The sequence below is a fragment of the Pan troglodytes genome, chromosome X (genome assembly GCF_028858775.2).
Source record: "Pan troglodytes isolate AG18354 chromosome X, NHGRI_mPanTro3-v2.0_pri, whole genome shotgun sequence".
NCBI lineage: Eukaryota > Metazoa > Chordata > Mammalia > Primates > Hominidae > Pan > Pan troglodytes.
In genome coordinates, this window is record NC_072421.2 from 132,578,068 (window position 1) to 132,598,928 (window position 20,861).

Below are 20,861 nucleotides of genomic sequence, written 5' to 3' on the forward strand. Positions count from 1 at the left end.
ACTGGCACTGTGCTCGTGATTTTGTTGCTGTCGTTGTTAGGTCTTTTGGGCTACAGGGCTCCCTCGGGGGAAGGCCTGGAAGGGAGAAAGGCCACATCCTTACCAGACAAGCCCTGTGGAGGGAGGTATCCCTAGGCCCCACACCAGCCAGCAAACCTGTACAACTCACCTCTTTCAGTTTTCTGAGAGTGTGGGCTCCTCCTCTACTCAAGTACTAAGCACAGACCCCAGCTCAGCACTCCTGAGCTGTGGGCTGCAGCCTTGGTGCACCAGGACCTGCTCGTAGCTCCCTCCTCCAGATCCTTGGGGTTGGGTTCCAGGTGCACTGGCAGATCCAAAGGACTCCCAGCCTTCCAGAACACACTCAGGTGGAGTAAAGCACCCAGGCCAGGCAGCTGAGGCTGCACTGTGTACACATTTCTGTGGGGTGGCCAGTCAGGGGCCCTGTGAGGGCACTGTGAGGGGCTTGTGGGCAGACAAGTCTGCAGGACAGACATGCCCCAGTCCCATGGGGTAGCAGGCCCTGCATTCTTCCTAGTAGTTAGCTGAGACCAGAGCCTCTCCAAAAGAGGTGAGGAGCCCTTGGGGGTGGATGCTTATGGCCAGGCTCCACTGGAGCTGTCCCATGCTCATAGGTCCCCAGCTTTGCACCCGCTGTAGCTCCCTCTCTGTCTAATCTCCAGAGAGATTCCCCTTCCAGGCCAAACATCCACAGAGGGTGGGGTCCCCTGCAGCTAGGATCCCAGAGTTCTGTGGCGAGAGTGGGCAGTCCCAAAGTCCCTTCACTCACCTTCCCCAGGCACCGTCTGGGGCCGAGAACCAGCCATAGTGTTTGGCACCTGTATTAGTCCATTCTCGCACTGCTATAAAGAACTATCTGAAACTGAGTAATTTATAAAGAAAAGAGGTTTAATTGGCTCATGGTTCTGTGGGCTGTACAGGCTTCTGCTTCTGGTGAGGCCTCAGGAAACTTACAATCATGGCGAAAGATGAAGGGGAAGCAGGCACATTTTCACATGCCTGGCAGGAGAGAGAGAGCATGAGGGGGGAAGTGCTACACACTTTCAAACAACCAGATTTCTTAAAACCAACCATGCTGGCGCCTTGATCTTGGACTTCTAGCCTCCATAATGGTGTGAAAATAAATTTCTGTTGTTTAAGACACCCATTCTATGGCATATTGTTATGACAGATGGAGTTGACTAAGACAACATGCCTTTCATTCATTCACTTACTCATTTATTTATTCATTCATTTATTCAACAAATATATATTGAGTATCTGCTATGCACTAGGCACTGTGCTATGTGTTTTGTTGAGGACACTGAGGAACCAAACAAATGTGGTCCCTGCCCTCATGGAGCTGATTATTTAAAAGATACACATGAAAAAGATGATTATTTCAAGTTGTGAAAAGTGCTGTGGAGGAAAAGTACAGAGCACTATAGGAACATATACTAGGAAATTAACTGGAGTCACTTATAAGAGCAGTGAGTTGAAAATAACCTGCACAACCATGTAGTGGAGAATGGTTCAAGAAATATCAATTCATCTACTTGAAGGTTAATTACAAAGCCATTTAAATGTCCTTTTGTAAAGTATGAGAAATTGCTGGTGATTTAATGTTAAGGGAAAAAATGGATAAAAATTTGTGGGCCCAGTATGACTAAAACTGGGAGATAGAGGGAGAAAAGAGAGAGAGAGAGAGAGAGAGAGAGAGGTTAACTCCTCCCTCCTCCAAAATTTAGGCATGAAAGACAAAGAATGGAGGAAGAAATGGTAAGATATAACTACATTTATTAATTCATTAATGGTTTATTTTCTTTTTCTGCTGGTTGGGAACTTCTCTCATCCATTAAATCATAATGAATAATATACTTAATAATATATGTCATCTAAAGCAACTAATGCTATTATAAGTTTGGAGAAATGTTTGTCTAAACAGTAAAATATTCATTGGCAGAAGAGCTTTTGTAGCTTTAAGAACACCATTTTACTACACAAACCCTAAATTATCAAGTGATTCACCTACAAGTTATTGCTACAGCCTGAGCCCTGTCAACAGGTCACAAAACCAGGAAGAGGCAGAGTTGAAATGAGATCTCGTGTCTTCTGAGAAATACCCCTTCTGTTTAGAGCCATTCATAACATTATCATAAGTAAGGACAAATAGTGTTCAGAAAGAGGGAAGTGAAATATTCTGATTTGGTCTGACTCACCTTGAAACCAGACTCTTTTGCTAGATCTCCTGGAATTGCCCCCTACCTTACCTTTCTCTCATTCAATTATTCTTCAAATATTATTGAGTACTGACTATCAGACAGGAGTTTTTCTAGGGCTTGTAGGCGTGACAGAGAACAACAACAACAATAAAACCCTTGCCCTCAAGTTGCTGATATGAAGGAAACAACCATAGGGAAAAAAGCCAGAGGAAATCCATGTGGAGGGAACAGTTATTGCAAAGGCACTGAGATAGATTTTCCCTAGTGATTGTTGATGAGGTCTTTGCTTCAGCCCTTCTTGGAGATTATACATATATATATAAAAAATATATAATTATATAATATATTATTATATATAATTATATATGATATAAAGAATTATATATATTACATATCATATATAATATATTATATATTATATTATATATTATTATATATAATATGTTATATATTACATAACATATTATATATTATATAATATATTATATATTATATTATATATTATTATATATAATATGTTATATATTACATAACATATTATATATTATATAATATATTATATATTATATGTTATATATTATATAATATATAATAATATATAATATATAATTATATTATGTACTATTATAATAATTATAATAATATTAATATTATATTATAATTATAATAGACACATATAATAATAATTATAATAATTAGCAGATTATTATATAATAATATTCTTATATAATATATATTAATAACACTATATAATATAATATACAATCTATTACTATATAATGTATTAATATATAATATACAATCTATTACTATGTAATGTATTAATATATAATATACAATCTATTACTATATAATGTATTCATATATAATATAATATACAATCTATTACTATATAATGTATTCATATATAATATAATATACAATCTACTACTATATAATGTATTCATATATAATATAATATACAATCTATTACTATATAATGTATTCATATATGATATAATATACAATCTATTACTATATAAAGTATTCATATATAATATAATATACAACCTATTACTATATAATGTATTCATATATAATATAATATACAACCTATTACTATATAATGTATTCATATATAATATAATATACAACCTATTACTATATAATGTATTCATATATAATATAATATACAACCTATTACTATATAATGTATTCATATATAATATAATATACAACCTATTACTATATAATGTATTCATATATATTATTATATACAACCTATTACTATATAATGTATTCATATATAATATAATATACAACCTATTACTATATAATGTATTCATATATAATATAATATACAACCTATTACTATATAATGTATTCATATATAATATACAACCTATTACTATATAATGTATTCATATATATTATTATATACAACCTATTACTATATAATGTATTCATATATATTATTATAAACAATCTATTACTATATAATGTATTATTAATATATATTATTATATACAATCTATTACTATATAATAATGTATTATTAATATATATTATTATATACAATCTATTACTATGTAAAGTATTATTAATATATATTATTATATACAATCTATTACTATATAATGTATTAATTTATATTATTATATATCATCTATTACTATATAATGTATTAATATATATTATTATATACAATCATCTATTACTATATAATGTATTAATATATATTATTATATACAATCATCTATTACTATATACTGTATTAATATATATTATTATATACAATCATCTATTACTATATACTGTATTAATATATATTATTATATACAATCATCTATTACTATATAATGTATTAATATATATTATTATATACAATCATCTATTACTATATAATGTATTAATATATATTATTATATACAATCATCTATTACTATATAATGTATTAATATATATTATTATATACAATCATCTATTACTATATAATGTATTAATATATATTGTTATATACAATCATCTATTACTATATAATGTATTAATATATTATTATATACAATCATCTATTACTATATTATCTATTAATATATATTATTATATACAATCATCTATTACTATATACTGTATTAATATATATTATTATATACAATCATCTATTACTATATAATCTATTAATATATATTATTATATACAATATCTATTACTATATAATCTGTTTATATATTATTATATACAATCATCTATTACTATATAATCTCTTAATATATATTATTATATATGATATCTATTAATATATAATCTATTAATATATTATATACAATATCTATTACTATATAATCTATTAATATATATTATTATATACAATATCTATTACTATATAATTTATATCTATTAATATATATTATTATATATAATCTATTACTATATAATCTATTAATATATATTATTATATACAATCATCTATTACTATATAATCTATTAATATATATTATTATATAAATCTATCTATTACTATATTACCATATAATCATCTATTAATATATATTCTTATATACAATCTAATCTATTAATATATAATCTATTAATATATATTATTATTATGTATAATATATAATAATATGTGTGGGCACTGGCTGCACCCTGCATGGATTTGTTTTCAGCTGTGATAGGGCAGCATTGAGTTCAAGGTAAAGTCCCCCACTTGCTGCACTCTCCCTCCCCAAAGTGCACAGACTCTCCACGCTGGTGGATGGAGGAGGGGTAGCACTGGTGGTTCCAGACCACCTCTCTTGCCCTGTGCAATGCCTCTTTCAATGATATGAAGTTAAAACCAGGTGATGTGATTGCTCACCTAATTCTTGGTTCTTGTGGCAGTGTTTTTTGTGTGCAGATAGTCGTTAAAATCTGGTGTTCCAGTGAAGGGAGATGGGATGAGTGGTGTAGGTTTCTATTCTGCCATCTTCATCTATCCCCTGCCAAGGTGACTTTCCCTTCACCCAGTCAATGTGAATGTGTAGGAAACTTTCTTGTAACCATTAGAGTTACAACTTAGGTTCCACATGGTATTATAATCAAATTGACCTCATCTGTTATGATAAGATGGCTCACAACACTGTGTATGCTACCATGTGTTGGGCAAGGGTTTTATTCCTCTGATTAAAGCAACAGTGGTGGAACAGTAATGGAAGTAGAAAAAAGTGGTGAATTGATTTGATTCTTCTCAGTTTGTCCAACTAGATATATGCTTCTCTGCAGGGCTGTGTGTTCCAGAAGGCTGATACCATGGAAGACATCACCTTGGCTTCCTGGCTGTCTGGTTAGTGATTTCAGCAATGAGAGGCAGCAGCTAGAAATGAAAGAGTAGAAGAAGAGAGTGTCTCCTGACACTGTGTGCATGGTCTCCAGTCAGCCTCTGATTCCTGTGAGTCAGCTGCATCCAGATTCCCACCCCCTTCCCCGTCCCGAGAAGGTTACATTTGGCCGCCACTAAGATCTCCTGAGAAACATCTCTTCAGAGGAATTTTGGCCAAATCTTCTCTCCCTCTCCTACAGCCACTTTCCTCCTGAATTTCTTCCTTGTGAGTGTCACTTCTGGAAACAAAAGTCAAGTTCTCTAGGTGAACACTGAGTAGCCCCAACCTTCCAGTGAATTTGAAGTGTAGGAAGTTTTCCTCGTTTAAACTCGGCACAGCCTCCAATCCCCGGGAAGCATGCCTCTCTGGTCTCCAACCCACCCAGACTTCCAGTGTGAGTAGACACCTGTAGGTGAGTGAGTGGTCAGAGGTCACATGATTGTGATTGCCTTCTTTACCAGGCCTCCATTGTTAGGCAACTCCTTGCAAGATGGGAAACAGCTGGTACCAATTGTTTTGGGGCACTAGTCAAGTCGGAAAGTGGACAGAGTTCCACTTGAATGTGCTGCTGCTCTAGTTTGGATAACTTTACTGTCTATGTATATACCCAAGTACTGCTTGGCACAGTTGGGTTTCTCTTTGGTACATAATTCTGTGCTACTTGTTTTCTCACTCAGTATGATGGTGAGATTTATCCACACATAACTCTGTATCCTAAATTCTGTCTCTTCTGTTGTGTGGCCATGGAGTGTAGGAGGTTGGCTGTTATCGGCCTCTGCTCCTGTGGGTTTGGCTCCTTCTTGCCCTACCTGCTGCCCTTTCAGCCTCCATTCCCCACCTATTCTCCACCTCACAGCCACTGTTTGATGCTGGGCTGCAGGTAAATAGTCACCGACATAGCAGTGTCCAGGCAGCGTTCCTCCCAACGGTGCACCCAGGAGGCCCCTCTACCTGGCAGCCTCTAACCCCTCCTCTCCATCCTACAGCCAGCTGCATCCTCTGAGGAGAGGCTGGTGGCTCTTTTTTGGCGATGCTGCATCAGTGCAGGGACAGAGAAGGTGACAGGGACAAAGAGGACGGTGAAAAGGACATAGAGCAGTTTAACTTCGTACCACATAAAAAATCTGGAAGAGACCTGGCTAAGGGGAGAGAGAGTAACAGCCCCTTAGATGTAGGCGGGGGAGGGGACACAGGAAGGGGCCTTGGGGAATGCTGGACAGGTTGTGAGAACACAGGGAATTGGGGAGGAGGGGAAGAGGGGACAGAGGACTGCTTGCAGGGGCTTATCTTGCAGCTCACGTGAAAGGACAAGAGAAATGCTTGGAATCTGTGATGGCTTTAATGGTTCACCTTATGTAAATTTCATCTCACTCCTCACTTAGGCTTGCCCATGTTTGCCACGGCTCTGACCTCTTTGCTCTCCCTGTCCCCTCTTCAGCTTTAACTCTCACTTGTCAGTGACCAATTGCCCACATAGTTCCCATTTCAGGTTTCTCAGAATGAGTATCTGACTTGCTCAGCACATTCTTTGGGGACAGAGCTTCTTCAATGGGAGCCATCTCATGTGTGTTGTTGTCCTACCAGGTGGCTTCACTTCAGTCAAATGAATTATCTTTGGCTGTGGCCTGAGCAGGTTTGTTTGACATGACACAAAAAAGTGACCAGAGCATTCTATACTTTCCTGGGGACAAAGGGCAGAGCGGTTGCCTCTGGAAGGCTCTGTGGATATGACATTGGCAGTATTAAAACATATCCCAAACCCCCAGGCCAACTGTTGGTCTGCTCTTAAACAATGTCTTTTCACTAGGACAAGCATTGGGTTTTAGAGGGGAACACCAGGGCAGTCTCTTCAAAATGGCTAGGGAGAAGAGTCTTTGGTCCTTGAATGCCAAGTACTACATCACTTTGACTTTGCAGTGTTTTTCAGATTGATGGTGGGAGAGATCTGGTGTGCAGCATGATCTCACCCTCTCCCCTGGGTCTAAGCACCCCTGCACAGCGTGTTAGGATGAACAGAAGCCCCTTTCAGTGTAACCCAAGAACACCCTGTCAGCAAACACACATCCAACCTCAAGGAGTGAAATGACAGACTCTGTTTTAATGACTCAAACATGGGAGGAGTTTATTGTTCTAATTATATTTAATGTCTCAAAAATCTGGGCAGGCTTCAGCACGTAAGCCACATGACCTTTTATCCAAGGCCATGTCCACCCTAGAGTTGCTTTATGACAGCATCCACACCCATCTTGACAGGTCGATGTCACTTCTGTGCCTGCCCAGTTGTCTGTTGATTAAAAAGATCAGCACATTTTCGGTGGGCTTCTTGCGTTTGAAGGATTTGTCTGACTTCTTGATGTTCAGTGCGGGCTCCCTGGGACTGCCTTTAGGGACTTCTTTATCCATGACGTGTTGACTCCACCCAACCTCAGTAAAACAGCACAACCGAGGAAGTCTGAAAAAGATGATGTATTCTAGGTAATCAAGTGTACCCGGCAACCTCTTCCTCACTGGCACAAAACCACACACACACACACACACACACACACACACACACACACACACCCATACACACACACACTGCTACCAGCAGTAGTCACAGGAGATTGCTTTGGGTCATCATCTGATTTGAAGCACCAACCATATTGTTTCTTCTATCTGTCTTACACATGGGGCTGTGCAGCAGCCTGATGGGACCCGGGACATTAAAGACACACTATTGCATCCCTCTAATCATTACCTGACACACACAGGCTTGTTAGATTGTACTCAAAACACTACCTCATAGCTCAAGTGTCATTGTGATTCTTATATCCACACTAATTTTAACTCAATTCTATGTTGCTCTTTTTCAGAGCTGCCTTCTTCTCACCTCTGAGTTTTCCCTGTACCTGGGATATGGGCTTCCTTCTGAACTCCATTATTCATGTTATGCAGAGTAATTCTCTTTGGTAAATCTATCCATAACAAAGTTCAGTACTTTACATTTGCATTTCTTCATTCTACAACTTGCAGGCTGCTATAATTTGCTTCCTCATTCCAAATCTCTTTATGTGACTTTAGCTTCAAATAGGATTTGCCTCCTTTGAAAATCACTGGTGAAGCAGGTGTGAATCTTACTCCAAACCCCTGTGTAAGAGATAAACTGGACATTCTCAAGTACTACCTAGTTTCTGTTTCTAAGGTCCATCCTGCTGATTTTCCATCCTGGGAACGTAATCACAGTGGCTTAAAGATTGTACTCACCTCTGATGCCTGGCCCTGCCTCATCCCCAAAAACCCAGTTCTGCATTTCATTTGAATCTAGCACAGTGCCAAGGCTAGGGGTGGATGCCCACTGTGTTCTCTATTTTGACCTCCCAAGAGAGACTAAAAGACTTGCCCAAGTGACAGAGAGGTGAGATTGGAACTGAGAAAGCCTATATCTGAAGCTTCTGCTTTTACCCACTGCTCTATAGTGTCTCTGTATCAGTTTGAACAAATGACTCTCTGATAACCTCCCCCACTTACCAAACAGGGTTGGGGTTTATCAGGTAGGTTAGTTAGTTAATGGCACAAAAGGATGCTCTATGATCTTGGTATATCAGGATATTTTACCTGTGAGACCACTCAGGTTTCTTCTGAAGAAAGATCTGGGCCAGAGGGTAAACAGTAACAGCTTGGCACTCCCTCTCTTTCCTTGAGTCCCAGGGCCTGATTGGTTCAGCACCAAGTGAAGTCATAGTCACTATGGTGACTCACAATTGTCCTCAGAACCTAGTGCCAACAGTCTGCAAGATTCAAACACTGGCCACCATGCCTGGCTTCCTTCTGGTTCAAGCCTGAATAAGGTGAGTGGAAGTTGCTGGGAGAGGAGGTGGGTATATCCTGTGGCTGGGTGCCATCTGCATGTCTCCTTCCTAGACAGAACCCTCAACTACCCTGGCCTCAGAGCTTGTTCCTGGCTTGTATAAAATCCATTAAAATTTCTCCTTTCTGTAAATAAACAGCACCCATTGCATCTTGCCTTGTCCCCTGGGTAGTGATCAGCAACTTTGTCCGCCATGTTCCAATCCAGGAATTAGTTCCAGGTCGAACTTCCTACTTGCTTCTCAATCTTGCATCCATTTTTGGTCATGACTCTGCAGGTACTCCTTCTATAATACACAATTCATGTAAATGGAGTGTTTAGTTGCAGAAATTGAACACTGCAATTAAACATTGCTGTGTCTCCCACACTTATCTAAACCCTCCCAAAGCTCAGTGCAGTGGAGCCCCTCCCAAAGCTCAATGCAGTGCAGCTTCACACCTTTATTCTGTGGACCTGGGATGCAGGTGGGCTTTTAATGCTTTGGAAAATCTTATGCTAAAACTGGACCAGTTCCTTGAGACATACTCATATGTCTCAAGCCATATTCCCTTCCAAGTCTCTGATCTAGAATAACTACATTGTTGCCATTAAAGTGTGACCCATGTGGATATTGTCTAGATGCTGGACATGGATTTTCCAGGCTGTCAGAGGGATAACGGTGAGGACAGCGCTTTGTGTTTTTTGTAGTGTGGTTCTCATGAGGAACTAAAATGACTATTATGAGATGTGGCTTGCCTCCACACTGGCTGCCCACTCAGTCTTATGTAAGAACGGAGGAAATTGACGTTACTGTAAAGTGACCCAGGTCGCACACTCCCTTTCTTGAGTGGCAGGGAAGGAAGGCTCACTCCTCCAGGTTTTCTCCTAGCCCCCGTAGAACCATGCTTTACATGGTTCTGAACACCCTGAGGCCGTGTTCAGTGTTCTAAACAATTTGGAGAGGGAAGAGAACATATTGGTGTATTTTATTAACAAAGAAAGTGGAAAACTGTCTTTCTTTTAAGGAATTGACATCCTAGAAATCCAAGTCAATCACCTAGGAAATAGAACCAGGAGAGGCTGATTGAGAGAAGTTAAATGCATAAAAACTTTGCATACTAGGTCAGGCACAGTGGCTCTCACCTATAATCCCAGCACTTTGGAAGGCTGAGGGGAGTGGATCGCTTGAGCCCAGGAGTTCAAGACCTCCAGTTGGCCTTGGGTCATATCCAGCATGTTCCAACTGTAAGACAAAAAGCCCCTAAGGCAGAGAGTCATGGTGATTGCCATAAGCAGCCCTGTAGATGCAAGGATGAGATGTAGCTCTGCAGGGCCAGAGTCTAAATACATAAGTCAGTGTCAGAATCTTTTTGGCACTGTCTGTTCCTTAAATAGGTCAATACTCACCGTTTGTGAAAATTTTCATTGAACTGGAGCTACGTTTCCTTTCTATACATAGCATGTTTAAAAAAATTTTTTTTTAAAGCGACCCAGGTCACACACTCCCTTTCTTGAGTGGCAGGGAAGGAACGCTCAGTCCCGCAGGTTTTCTCCTGGCCACATAGAACCGTGTAAAGACCCTGAGGCCATATTCATTGTCCTAAACAATTTGGAGAGGGAAGATAACTTATCGGTGTATTTTGTTAACAAAGAAAGTGGAAAACTATCTTTCTCTTAAGGAACTGACATCCTAGAAATCCAAGGCAATCACCTAGGAAATAGGTCAGGAGAGGCTGATTGATAGAAGTTAAATGCGTAAAAACTTTGCATACTAGGTGAGGCACAGTGGCTCTCGCCTATAATCCCAGCACTTTGGAAGGCTGAGGGGGGTGGAGCGCTTGAGCCCAGGAGTTCAAGACCAGCCTGGGCAACATAAGGAGACCCCATCTCTACAATAAAAATAAATGAATACATAAATAACTTAAAAATTTGCACAGTCTTCCAATAAATAGGGAATATCATAGATTTAAGCTATCCCATTTACATTGGTTGCAAACGTTATGAAACACCTAGAAAAATAATGAAGGTAAATATAAGGAAAACACACATGCCACTTTTTATGAGCCTTCAGTTTGAATAGTCACATAATATTTTAAAATACTACATTTTTCTTAAGAGGAAGATCAGTTTTTTCAATGGCATCAATTCGCCTCTGAATAAATCAGTATATCCAGTACAATCCTAATGATAGTTTATAGCAGAATTTTGAGTGTGTGTGTAACTGGAAGATCGGATGAAATTATATTCCAAAAAAATGTGAAGGATTATGCAAGAGGGGTAGCTTGTCATTCTGGACTCAAAACTTACTCTGTAGTATTGGTGAATGAGACAAGAATTGATAGACATGTCCATGGACCAGCGAAGAGATTCTAGAAATATACTCATGCATATGTGAAACTCAAAGAAATTTAAAAATCACAAGTTGCCACAAAGCTGACTTTTATGATCGTGTGTGTGTGTGTGCACATGCACGCATGTGTGTTAGGGAGGAGAAGTGCAGAGAGGCTTCTGGGGCTACTTGATGCTTCTCCTTCAGGTAATTCTAGATTCCATCAACTTTCACAGGTCCCTCTTCTGTGCTGTCTTCCTGAAGCCATCTGTGGAGTCAAGCAGTCATGGCTCAGGGACACTCTGAAGTAGGTCCCAGCACATCTGCATGGAGCATCAGGAGGAAGGTGGATGAATACCTAAGACCCAGCCTGGCCTCTAAATCGGTGCTGAGCGTTTTACTCAGTAGACAGCTTGGGAATCATAGAAACGATGCGGATCTGACAGAGTGGCTGTGGACACTGAAGCAAGCCATACCAGGGTGGACCTGGCCTTTGCCAACACGCCACACAATCAACCCACCTCTGCCCCCTGGGGAGGATGGAAAATCCAAGAAAATGGTGTGGATCAATAAATCCTTCCCCTGATGCAACCATTACAAGTGGAAGCTGTGTTCTCACTGCTTTTGGCTGGACATGGTCTTTGATCACCTGGTTTCTTGACTTCTGACCCGTCTCTGTGTTACCCGAGGCCACAGCAGATGAACTTTACCTACTCCCCTCCGAGAAGGTGTTTACTAACATTGTAGAGTCTGGGGATGTTGGAGACACGAGGGGCCCTGTTTAGAGAAGCTGGAAGGGCAGCTGAGTGGACACATGGAGAGGCCCTGCAACCCTAAATTTCTAGGGGGAGGGGCCTTTAAGGAGCCCACTTAGAGGTCTTGATTTGTCTCCCTTGAAGTTTGGGGGAGAGCATGGGTAGAAATTGAAATCAAATAAATTTAAAATGAGAGTGGCTTGCAGAGTGGGGAGGGAATTCTCGCAAGAGCTATACTTCTTAAATTGAGAAAAAAAGAAAGGCAGCTAAAGAGGTAACCAGAAATGCCCAGGAAATAACGAATGGTCTTTCAAGTGTTGGTGCAAAGTAACTTTGAGCCTACAATTCTACTTCTAGCCAGACATTCAAGTTCGAGGATAAATTAGCATACAAGGTGTTCAAGTGTGGGTTCCCTGGAAATAGACCCTGAGGCACACTTGTGAGTAGAAAACACTTACTTGGGAGGGAGTCCCAGATAGCACAGGTAAGGGTGTGGGGAGGTGAGACATACAAGGAATGCAGCCAATTTAAGTGGGAGGAATAAGCTAGCAGGTTTCCACTGTGGGCGACTGGAGCTAATTCCCAGGGGAACCCTATGGGAGACTTTGTAGAACACTCACCTCACATTCATCCCAAGTGCAGAATGAGATGGCTTGGGGGTATTTAGCCACCAAATACCCAACCATTCTTGTTAAAGTACTTCCCCCATGGGAGATATAAATCCCTGTCACCTTCAGTTGGCCTTGGGTCATATCCAGCATGCTCTAAGGGTGAGACAAAAAGCCCCCAAGGCAGAGCGTCATGGCGATTGCCATAAGCAGCCCTATAGATGGAAAGGTGAGACCTAGCTCTGCAGGGCCAGTGTCTAAATACATAAGTCAGTGTCAGAATCTTTTTGGCACCGTCTGTTCCTTAAATAGTTCAATACTCACCGTTTGTGAAAATTTTCAATGAACTGGAGCTACATTTCCTGTCTATAGATAGCATGTTTTAAGTGTTTTGCCAGTTATCAATTTTAATTGGAAACTGATTGCAGGACCTCTGTCCCAGAGAATTGTGAGATACATGTTTAGCCATCGAAGGAGCATTGTAGACATCAAAATCTTGCCCTTGGGGAAGAGAAAGCAGGATTTTTGTAGTGTGTCCTGCCTGCAGATGTGCCATGCTGGGTGTTAGGCACAGGTCTCTCCCTGGGATTTCATGGAGATCTTGGGCTGCATTTGTCAGAAACTCTATTCTTGCCATTCAGCCTAGTGGAATCCAAGCTGCAGCGCCTCACCTCTTACTGAGGGGTTCCTCAGCACGTGGAATTTCAAGAACCTCCTCCTCTCCAGGTCTCCCATAGCAGCTGGAACTTTATTCATGTCCCTATCATTACTTTCTCTATGGAACGGGATGAGTAGCTGGTTAGGTTGCTCCCACCCACCTATGCCCATGCAGGCCCACGCTCAGCACACTGTCCCCATAGTGGGTGCCCCTGTCCCCAGGGATTCTTGGAAATGCTGTTCTGGGGTGGTGACTCCATTTCAGCACTGACATAGCCACTGGCAGCAACAGATGGCCTTCTCAAGCTTGTGTTGGGAGTCTAGTAATGAATCCTTTTTGTCGCAGTTCAGATGGGACTCGCAATGCCCAGCTCCACTGCTGTTGCTTTTCACCTTTCTTCTGTCTCCAGTCTTACAAGTCATTGATTATTGAAGAAATGCCAAGAAGCTGCAACAACTCCCAGCTGCTCTCTCTGAACACAATGTTAGGTGACTGGGGTCTCCTGTTCAGTTGAAGGGCTCCAGTTGAATGTCTTCTGGATTAGCTTTAAAAGAGTTGAATTAGACCAGGCCTAGTCCCCATTAACAGCAGTGCAGGCTATGGCAGCTTGGAAAGAGGCTATACTTAAGTGGGGTCCTATTCTTAGAGAGAAAACCAAGAGGGAGATTCAGAGCACGACCAGCGCAGCGTCAGTCAAAGCAAATTTGAGAAGGGAAAGGATCTTTGGAGTCTCACTGCCCATCCTTTATGTCAAAGACCCCTTTTCACCACATTACATTATTCAATTATATTTCTGAAACTGTTTCATGGAATACTAGATCTATGAGATGTTGCTAACTGTCCTGTAAACAATGTACTCTCTTGGCCAGTATGTTTGGGCAACTATTCTGTGCTATATCCCCCAGTGGGTGCTATACGAAGTCCATCAGTGTTGAAGACTCCAAGAAGCCCTCGTGCACTCCTTTACCACTCCTCCTACTCTTCCCCTTACTCTGTCTATTCATCTTCCTCTCCTCCTTCCCCAGCCTCTCTTCCTCTCCCTCCTCTTTTTTCTCTTCTTCTTCCTCAGGAGGCTATCTGGATACAGAGAGAGCTTAAATAAGATGACTGCACAAGAAGGATGGACCTGCCCCTTGGCTGTCTCATCTCCCTTGACCTTTGGATGTTGGCCATTGTCTGCCCTACACCTATGGTGGATATAATTGATTCTGCCTGGCCCTAGGCATACACCAGCGTCTGAGGCTGGTGTCTGCCGTTGCTGTTGTGGCTTGCAATTAGGAGAGTTACACGCTTTGGGTCTTCCTCTTTTCTGTCCCTGGCCTCATCTTGTTGAGCTGTTCTCTCAACTCTTCTGTGGAGTCTCTTTCTGGACCTGCAGCTATAACTCGTCTGTGCTACAAACGACTCATGGGGGACCCCAGGGCACCATGTCAGAACCTTGCTTTCCTAAGTGCCAGGATGTCATTTCTGAGCTCCTGTTGCCTCCTCCTGTTGGAGTGGAGCACTGAGAGCAGGTCTCCTTCCCAGGATGTGGGGCCAGGTGCTTTTCTGCTCTGGGTTTCCCCTGTCTTGAATCTCAATTCATGTTTCCTGTTCCAATATGCTTCCCTTCCTTTGCAAGCCTCTCAATACTTCACCATTTCCTTCCAGTGTCACTGTGTGCAGTTATGCATACAGGTGTGTGTGTGTGTGTGTGTGTGTGTGTGTGTGTGTCTGGGTAGAAGCTTCTGGAAGAGCCTAGTGGTTGAGTTGGGACGGTTATGGGAGCTACGGACACCAGGTGCTCTGGGGCTGGCCAGGGGCTTGGGTGGGGAAGTGCAGTGATGGGAGTGGGGCTGGGGTCAAGCAGGTGTAAAACCCTGCAAAGCAGCTCTTGGTGAGTCTGTCAGGGGAAGGGGACAGGCATCCAGTGGGAAGGAGTGGGACGGGAGTAAGGGCAGCATCTATAGTGCTGAGCTTTCCAGGAAGAAAGAGCAAATTCTCTATGCATGCAAAATATTTCAAAATTTAAAAGTTGAAGGGTAAGTTAAAAATAAAAATAAAGGTCAGGGATTAGGCCAACGTCAAAACATTGTGCTGAGGTTTGTAAGTTCTCCTGGGGGTGTATAGATGAACATTTCTAAGATTGCTTGAATGGGTACTGGGTTAGACAAATAAGTTAATGGATGTGTGATGGTAGAAGCCAGATTTCTCACTCTTGGTGAGGAAAGTTAGTGAAGTAAATGGGACAGCTACGATGACTCATGTGATAAGGGATTAGAGTTGGAGAGATTGGTATGAACTCATGCTTATGTTAATAAAGATAAAGAAGGGTAGATGTAGAAACATTTATAGGTATGTGTGTACACAAGATGTATTAGTGTCCTATTGCTGCTGTAACAAATTTCCACAAGTGTAGTGGCTTTAAACAAACAAAAATTTCTCTTAGAGTCTGGAGTTCAGAGGTCTAAGATCAGGTTGCTGGTTAGGGCTATGTTCCTTTTGGAGACTTTAGGGCAGAGTTCAATTCCTTGCTTTTTTCAGCTTCTAGGACCGGCCTGGCTTCCTTGTTTCATTATTCCTTGCTGGCATCACTCCAACTTCTTTCCATAGTAATATCTCCTGCGATGCACTCTGATCCCTCTGCTTCCCTCTTAAAAGTCTCTGTGGTTCATGTATTTGGGGATTAAAGAAGGAAGAGAAGGGACTGTGAAAGCCAGTCGCACAGAAGCTATACTGGGACCATGCTTGGACAGGGTTGTATGAGAGGCAAAGTCTCTGCAAGACACCTTCCAGAGACAGCAGCGTGGGGCCACCACCCAGAAGGGGATGAGGGCAAGGGGATTTCTGAGAAAGAGGAGGAAACCAGAGAGGGGGCTTACATGAGTAGGTGATGTCATCAGCAGCAAGGTGGGGAGTTCTCTGGGTCACAGAGCTTTGAAGGGCAGCAGTGGTTTGGGGGTCTTTTATAGCTATTGAGTTTGTCTTTTCTATGGTTAGCGGATATTGGGAGCAGTTTTGTGAGAGATGGAAAATAGGTACATTCTAAAGGACTTAAAAATACATTTTCAGATTATATTTAAAGAGACTGAATATATGAGAATGTGAGTGGCACCAGTGGGCTTTGAGGCAATAGTCCTAGCCTGCTGTGAAGAAGTAAACTACATGGGGATCATTTTAGGCCGATAGACAGGGTGCATTTCTGGCTCATTTATAGAACATGACGCTTGTGATTATATGTGGCCCACTCCCATAATGTGGGATAATCTCCTCATGTCACGATCTTTCACTTAATCATATTTGAAACTTTCTTTTTTCGTGTAAGGTAACATATTCACAGGTTATGGGGATTGTGAAGTAGACATCACTGGGGGATCACTGCTTACCTACCACACGCGAGTCAGCTTGCACACACATGATTTCTTGCTCTGTCAGCTGAGAGAGCCAAGAAGCAATGACACCCAAGTAGTAAAGAGCACACCTAGAGCCCAAACCTTGGTTTCTAATGTCATCCAACAATAAAAGGAACCAGGGCTCTTTGGCTAAACGACTGATTCCAAGGCTGAGCCTGGGATTGTGCAATATGAGCCTGGAGAATCTTGTAATACCAGTAAGCACACACACAAACACACACACAATGATGGGAGTATGGCAAAGAGACACAGGAGCCTACTAAAAGTGCTCCCAATGGCTAAAGCTGGAGCAAGCTGGGCAACAGAACAGATACAGTGCTTTTGGATTATAACTTAAAATACAAAATAAATATCCATGAGTCCATACTGATATAAATAAATAGGGCGAAGAGACAAATCTCCTTTGCAGAATAATTCCAATTTTTCGCAGATATTTTACCCAAGATAAGGTGGAAAAGAACTCTCCCCTCCTTCAGCATATGCTGTGCGCAGTAACCTCCTTCCAAAGAGTAGAATATGGAAAGGCAGAAAAACATACCTTTACTGCTGAGAAACCTGATCCATACGACCTCAGCCAGGTGACCAAGGTTGAACTTAACTGTCATGTCATGTGGATTGTATGCTCTCTTGATAGGGGGTGATGAGAATGGCACTTAACTTTCTTGGTCTTCCTCTCGAAAACCCGTAACCCCAGTGTCATCATGAGAAAATCACCTGGCAAATCCCGGTCGAAAGACATTCTACAAAATACCTGGCCAGTAGTCATCAAAGCTGTCAAGAGTCATCAGAAACAAGGGAAGTCTGAGAAACTATCACAACCAAGAGCACCCTAAGACGGCATGATTATTTTAAATATAACGTAGCATCCTGTATGTGAGGCTGAAACAGAAAAAGGACATTTGATTAAAATGGAGGAAGTCTGAATAAAGTGAGGACTTTGGGTCATAATAATGTATTAGGATCGGTTCACTAACCGTATCAAATGCTAATCACACTTTAGTGCAAGATGCATAGGGGAAACTGGGTGAGGGATATGAGGGACCTCGCTGTACTATCTTCACAACTTTTGTATAAATATAAATCTCTTTTAAGGTAAAATGTCTAGATAAAACAAACAACAACAACAAGGCCACTGCCACATCTAGTCTGAAGACAACAAAACAGGAACATTGCCCAAGTCACAAAAGGCACCAAACACCTGCCATCCTGGCTGATGTGAGTGACTACTCCTTCTGTGCCAACAATAGCTTTTTTCAAATCTTCGTTCCTCTAGGATAAGGTTTACAAATATACCCAGTCACAAAATTACCCCCCACTTCCTGGCAGCATCCAATCCAGAGCCAAACCCTGCTTCAGGAAACCCTCCTCTAAATCACCTAGCTGAAGCCCAGATCTTATTTCTTTCTAACACTCTCTTCCTGAGAGTCTCCATGGTTCCCTCATGCCTTGCAGTCTCCTTTTGTTCTTTGAGTAATGAACTCAACTTGTTCATCAAGCAATAAACTGTACTCAGAAAGTTGAGCTTGTTTAACTACGGGTGTGTTCCTGGTGGTCTTTGACTGCAGAGTGGTGACAAGATAAAGAAAATGCCTCTAGCTTCTTGAAAATCCATTTTACCTCCCTGGAGACATCTTTACCTTTCAAAATTTCCCCATCCTCATGTGGCCTGTTCAACCCTAGTTTTGGACCTTTCCCCTGGCTGCCTTTATTCCTTTGGCATCAACCTTGCTCTCATCTTTAACTTTGCATTTTTGCAAACCTCTCTTCAAAAATTGTCCAGCATTTGATCCAACCACACGTGTTCTGCTCCAGTAAGTGGCTCTCTGCTGTCCTTGGCTGTACATGCTCACAGGAACCTAGGAGGATTTCCTATGCATGGGCAGTCTCCACTGGGAAAACAGTTGACCAAGCCAGTGGTTGGAGAAGGCACAGCGGTGTTGACTCACCACTGTGGGCATGTAATTACATGGCTGTATTTCCACCTCCCTGCCATCTTCCTAGATCACTTACCTTCAGGCCACACTGGGCAATTACTTATAAAATATGAACACCTTAAATGTCTATCAGGAGGTGCCTGTCTGAATAGATTTTGGTGAATCCATTCAGTGGATTACCTTGTAGCCATTAAAAAACATGTGGTGGATTTCTGTAGAGTAATGTGTAAAGATGGCCACATACATCATTACAAGAAGGAAGCAAGCAAGTTGGAAGTGCGTACACCGCACACCCTGTGACGCCAGTTCTACAAACAATGGTAAGCTTTTTTAGTGTTTAAATATTTGGATGGATACATAATAAATAACATGCGGCCACAATGGAGTGTAACTGGAGAGAGAGACAATGTGATTTTTCCCCTGGGGGCTGTATATTTGATTGGTTTTCTGTGAGCACTGAAATGCTTCCTGTCACATTACATACAATCGATGCATAGAGTCCAGGGTAAAATTATATAGAACAACAGAAAATATGACCAGCTAAGTGTTAGAGGGGGCCTTTGATCTTTTTCCTCATAACTGGTATAAACAAAACTTGTTAAAATCCCACCAACCAAGTGAGATATCTATCTATACTTCCACTTTGAACTTTCCATTTGTAAGGGGGTTATCCATCAAGATGCTTGCCCTGTTTGCTTTCCCCAGGTAAACATATATCCAGACTGTGTTCGACAATGGATCCATGGCCGTGTGAGGTAGCAATTTCGTACTCGGATCCTTGTCATCGCCTTGCCACATTCACCTGCCTGTCCCCCTTGCCAGGGGGTTATCAGTTGGAATCAACTCACATGTCTATCAACAGGGGCCTGTCTGAATGAACTCTGGTGAGTCCGTTCTGTGGATGACACAACATTCATTGAAAGCAATGTGATGGATTTTTGTGTGCCAATGTGCAATGAAGCCCGTGTACATTCTAAAACGAAAAAAGCAAGTTTACAGGACAATGTATGTAATATGAAATTATTTTCGAAATGCCAGAGAAAACTTCTATAGCAAAATATCTGAAAGGAATCACGGAAATATCGAGATTGCCTCTAGACTTTAGAACTGGACAAGAGAGAAGTTGTGCTTTTCACTCGGTGTCCTGTATTTTGATATTTTTCAATGAGCATTTAAACATGTTTTGCCCCCACAAATATATTCTGTAAATGTATATTTTCAGCGTGAAGCAATATGGTAAAACAGAAAATGTAGCAAATTTAATGTGAAAGGGGGCCTTTTATGTTCCTGCATAACACGTCCAGCTAGAAAGTGTTAAAATCTCACGCTGTGAGGTGTTTGTTTCATGCAAGTACAGAGGATTCAGAAAGTGATTTTTAAAAGCAGATTGTGCTCACAGAGAAACAAATCTGTGAGGTTTTCCAACTGGGACGTGTTAATGACACAAGGCAAATGAGGAACCTTTAGCCAATATGGAAGTAAACACAGCACAGACCTCTCTTCAAAGGAAGCATAAACACACACATGCATACACAGGGCAAGCATCAAACTAACACAGACACAGACCTTTAACTGGTGCTCAACGTCTGTCCCCTGTACCCCTAGAGAACAAAATGGAAGCAGTGCTGTCTTCTAGGACCTCGCCTCAGAATCCACACAGCTTCACTTGTGCTGTACTATGTTAAAGCTGGCTCAACCTGTCAAGATTCAAGGGCAGGGGGCATAGACCCCCCGCTCTTGATGATAGGTGTAGGAGCTTCCTACTGCTGTATAACAAATGACCACAAATTTAGTGGCTG

General features: G+C 41.1%; 1 protein-coding gene and 1 long non-coding RNA gene across 3 annotated transcripts; one reads left to right on the top strand and one right to left on the bottom strand.

Annotated features, from left to right (window-relative positions):
- Positions 1-7,655: 7,655 nt before the first annotated feature.
- ETDB (embryonic testis differentiation homolog B) lies at positions 7,656-9,258 on the bottom strand. 2 transcript variants are annotated; one of them, XM_054676520.1, is made up of 2 exons: positions 9,155-9,258; positions 7,656-8,012 (listed from the first exon to the last, which is right to left on the bottom strand). In XM_054676520.1, exon 2 carries the CDS (start codon positions 7,961-7,963, stop codon positions 7,784-7,786), a length of 180 nt encoding a protein of 59 aa, XP_054532495.1. In that variant the 5' UTR covers positions 7,964-8,012; positions 9,155-9,258; the 3' UTR covers positions 7,656-7,783. The 2 variants fall into 2 exon arrangements, with proteins under 2 accessions (XP_054532495.1, XP_054532496.1); XM_054676521.1 differs by having other exon boundaries at positions 9,068-9,158.
- A 5-nt stretch (positions 9,259-9,263) lies between these two features.
- Positions 9,264-12,315, top strand: LOC107972686 (uncharacterized). Its single transcript, XR_001715270.3, has 2 exons — positions 9,264-9,387; positions 11,952-12,315. It is a non-coding gene; the product is annotated as an uncharacterized LOC107972686 (long non-coding RNA).
- The last annotated feature ends 8,546 nt before the right edge of the window (positions 12,316-20,861 follow it).

Excerpts from the sequence above, each read along its gene's own strand:
- ETDB (XM_054676520.1), bottom strand. The coding sequence starts at position 7,963 with ATGGATAAAGAAGTCCCTAAAGGCAGTCCCAGGGAGCCCGCACTGAAC.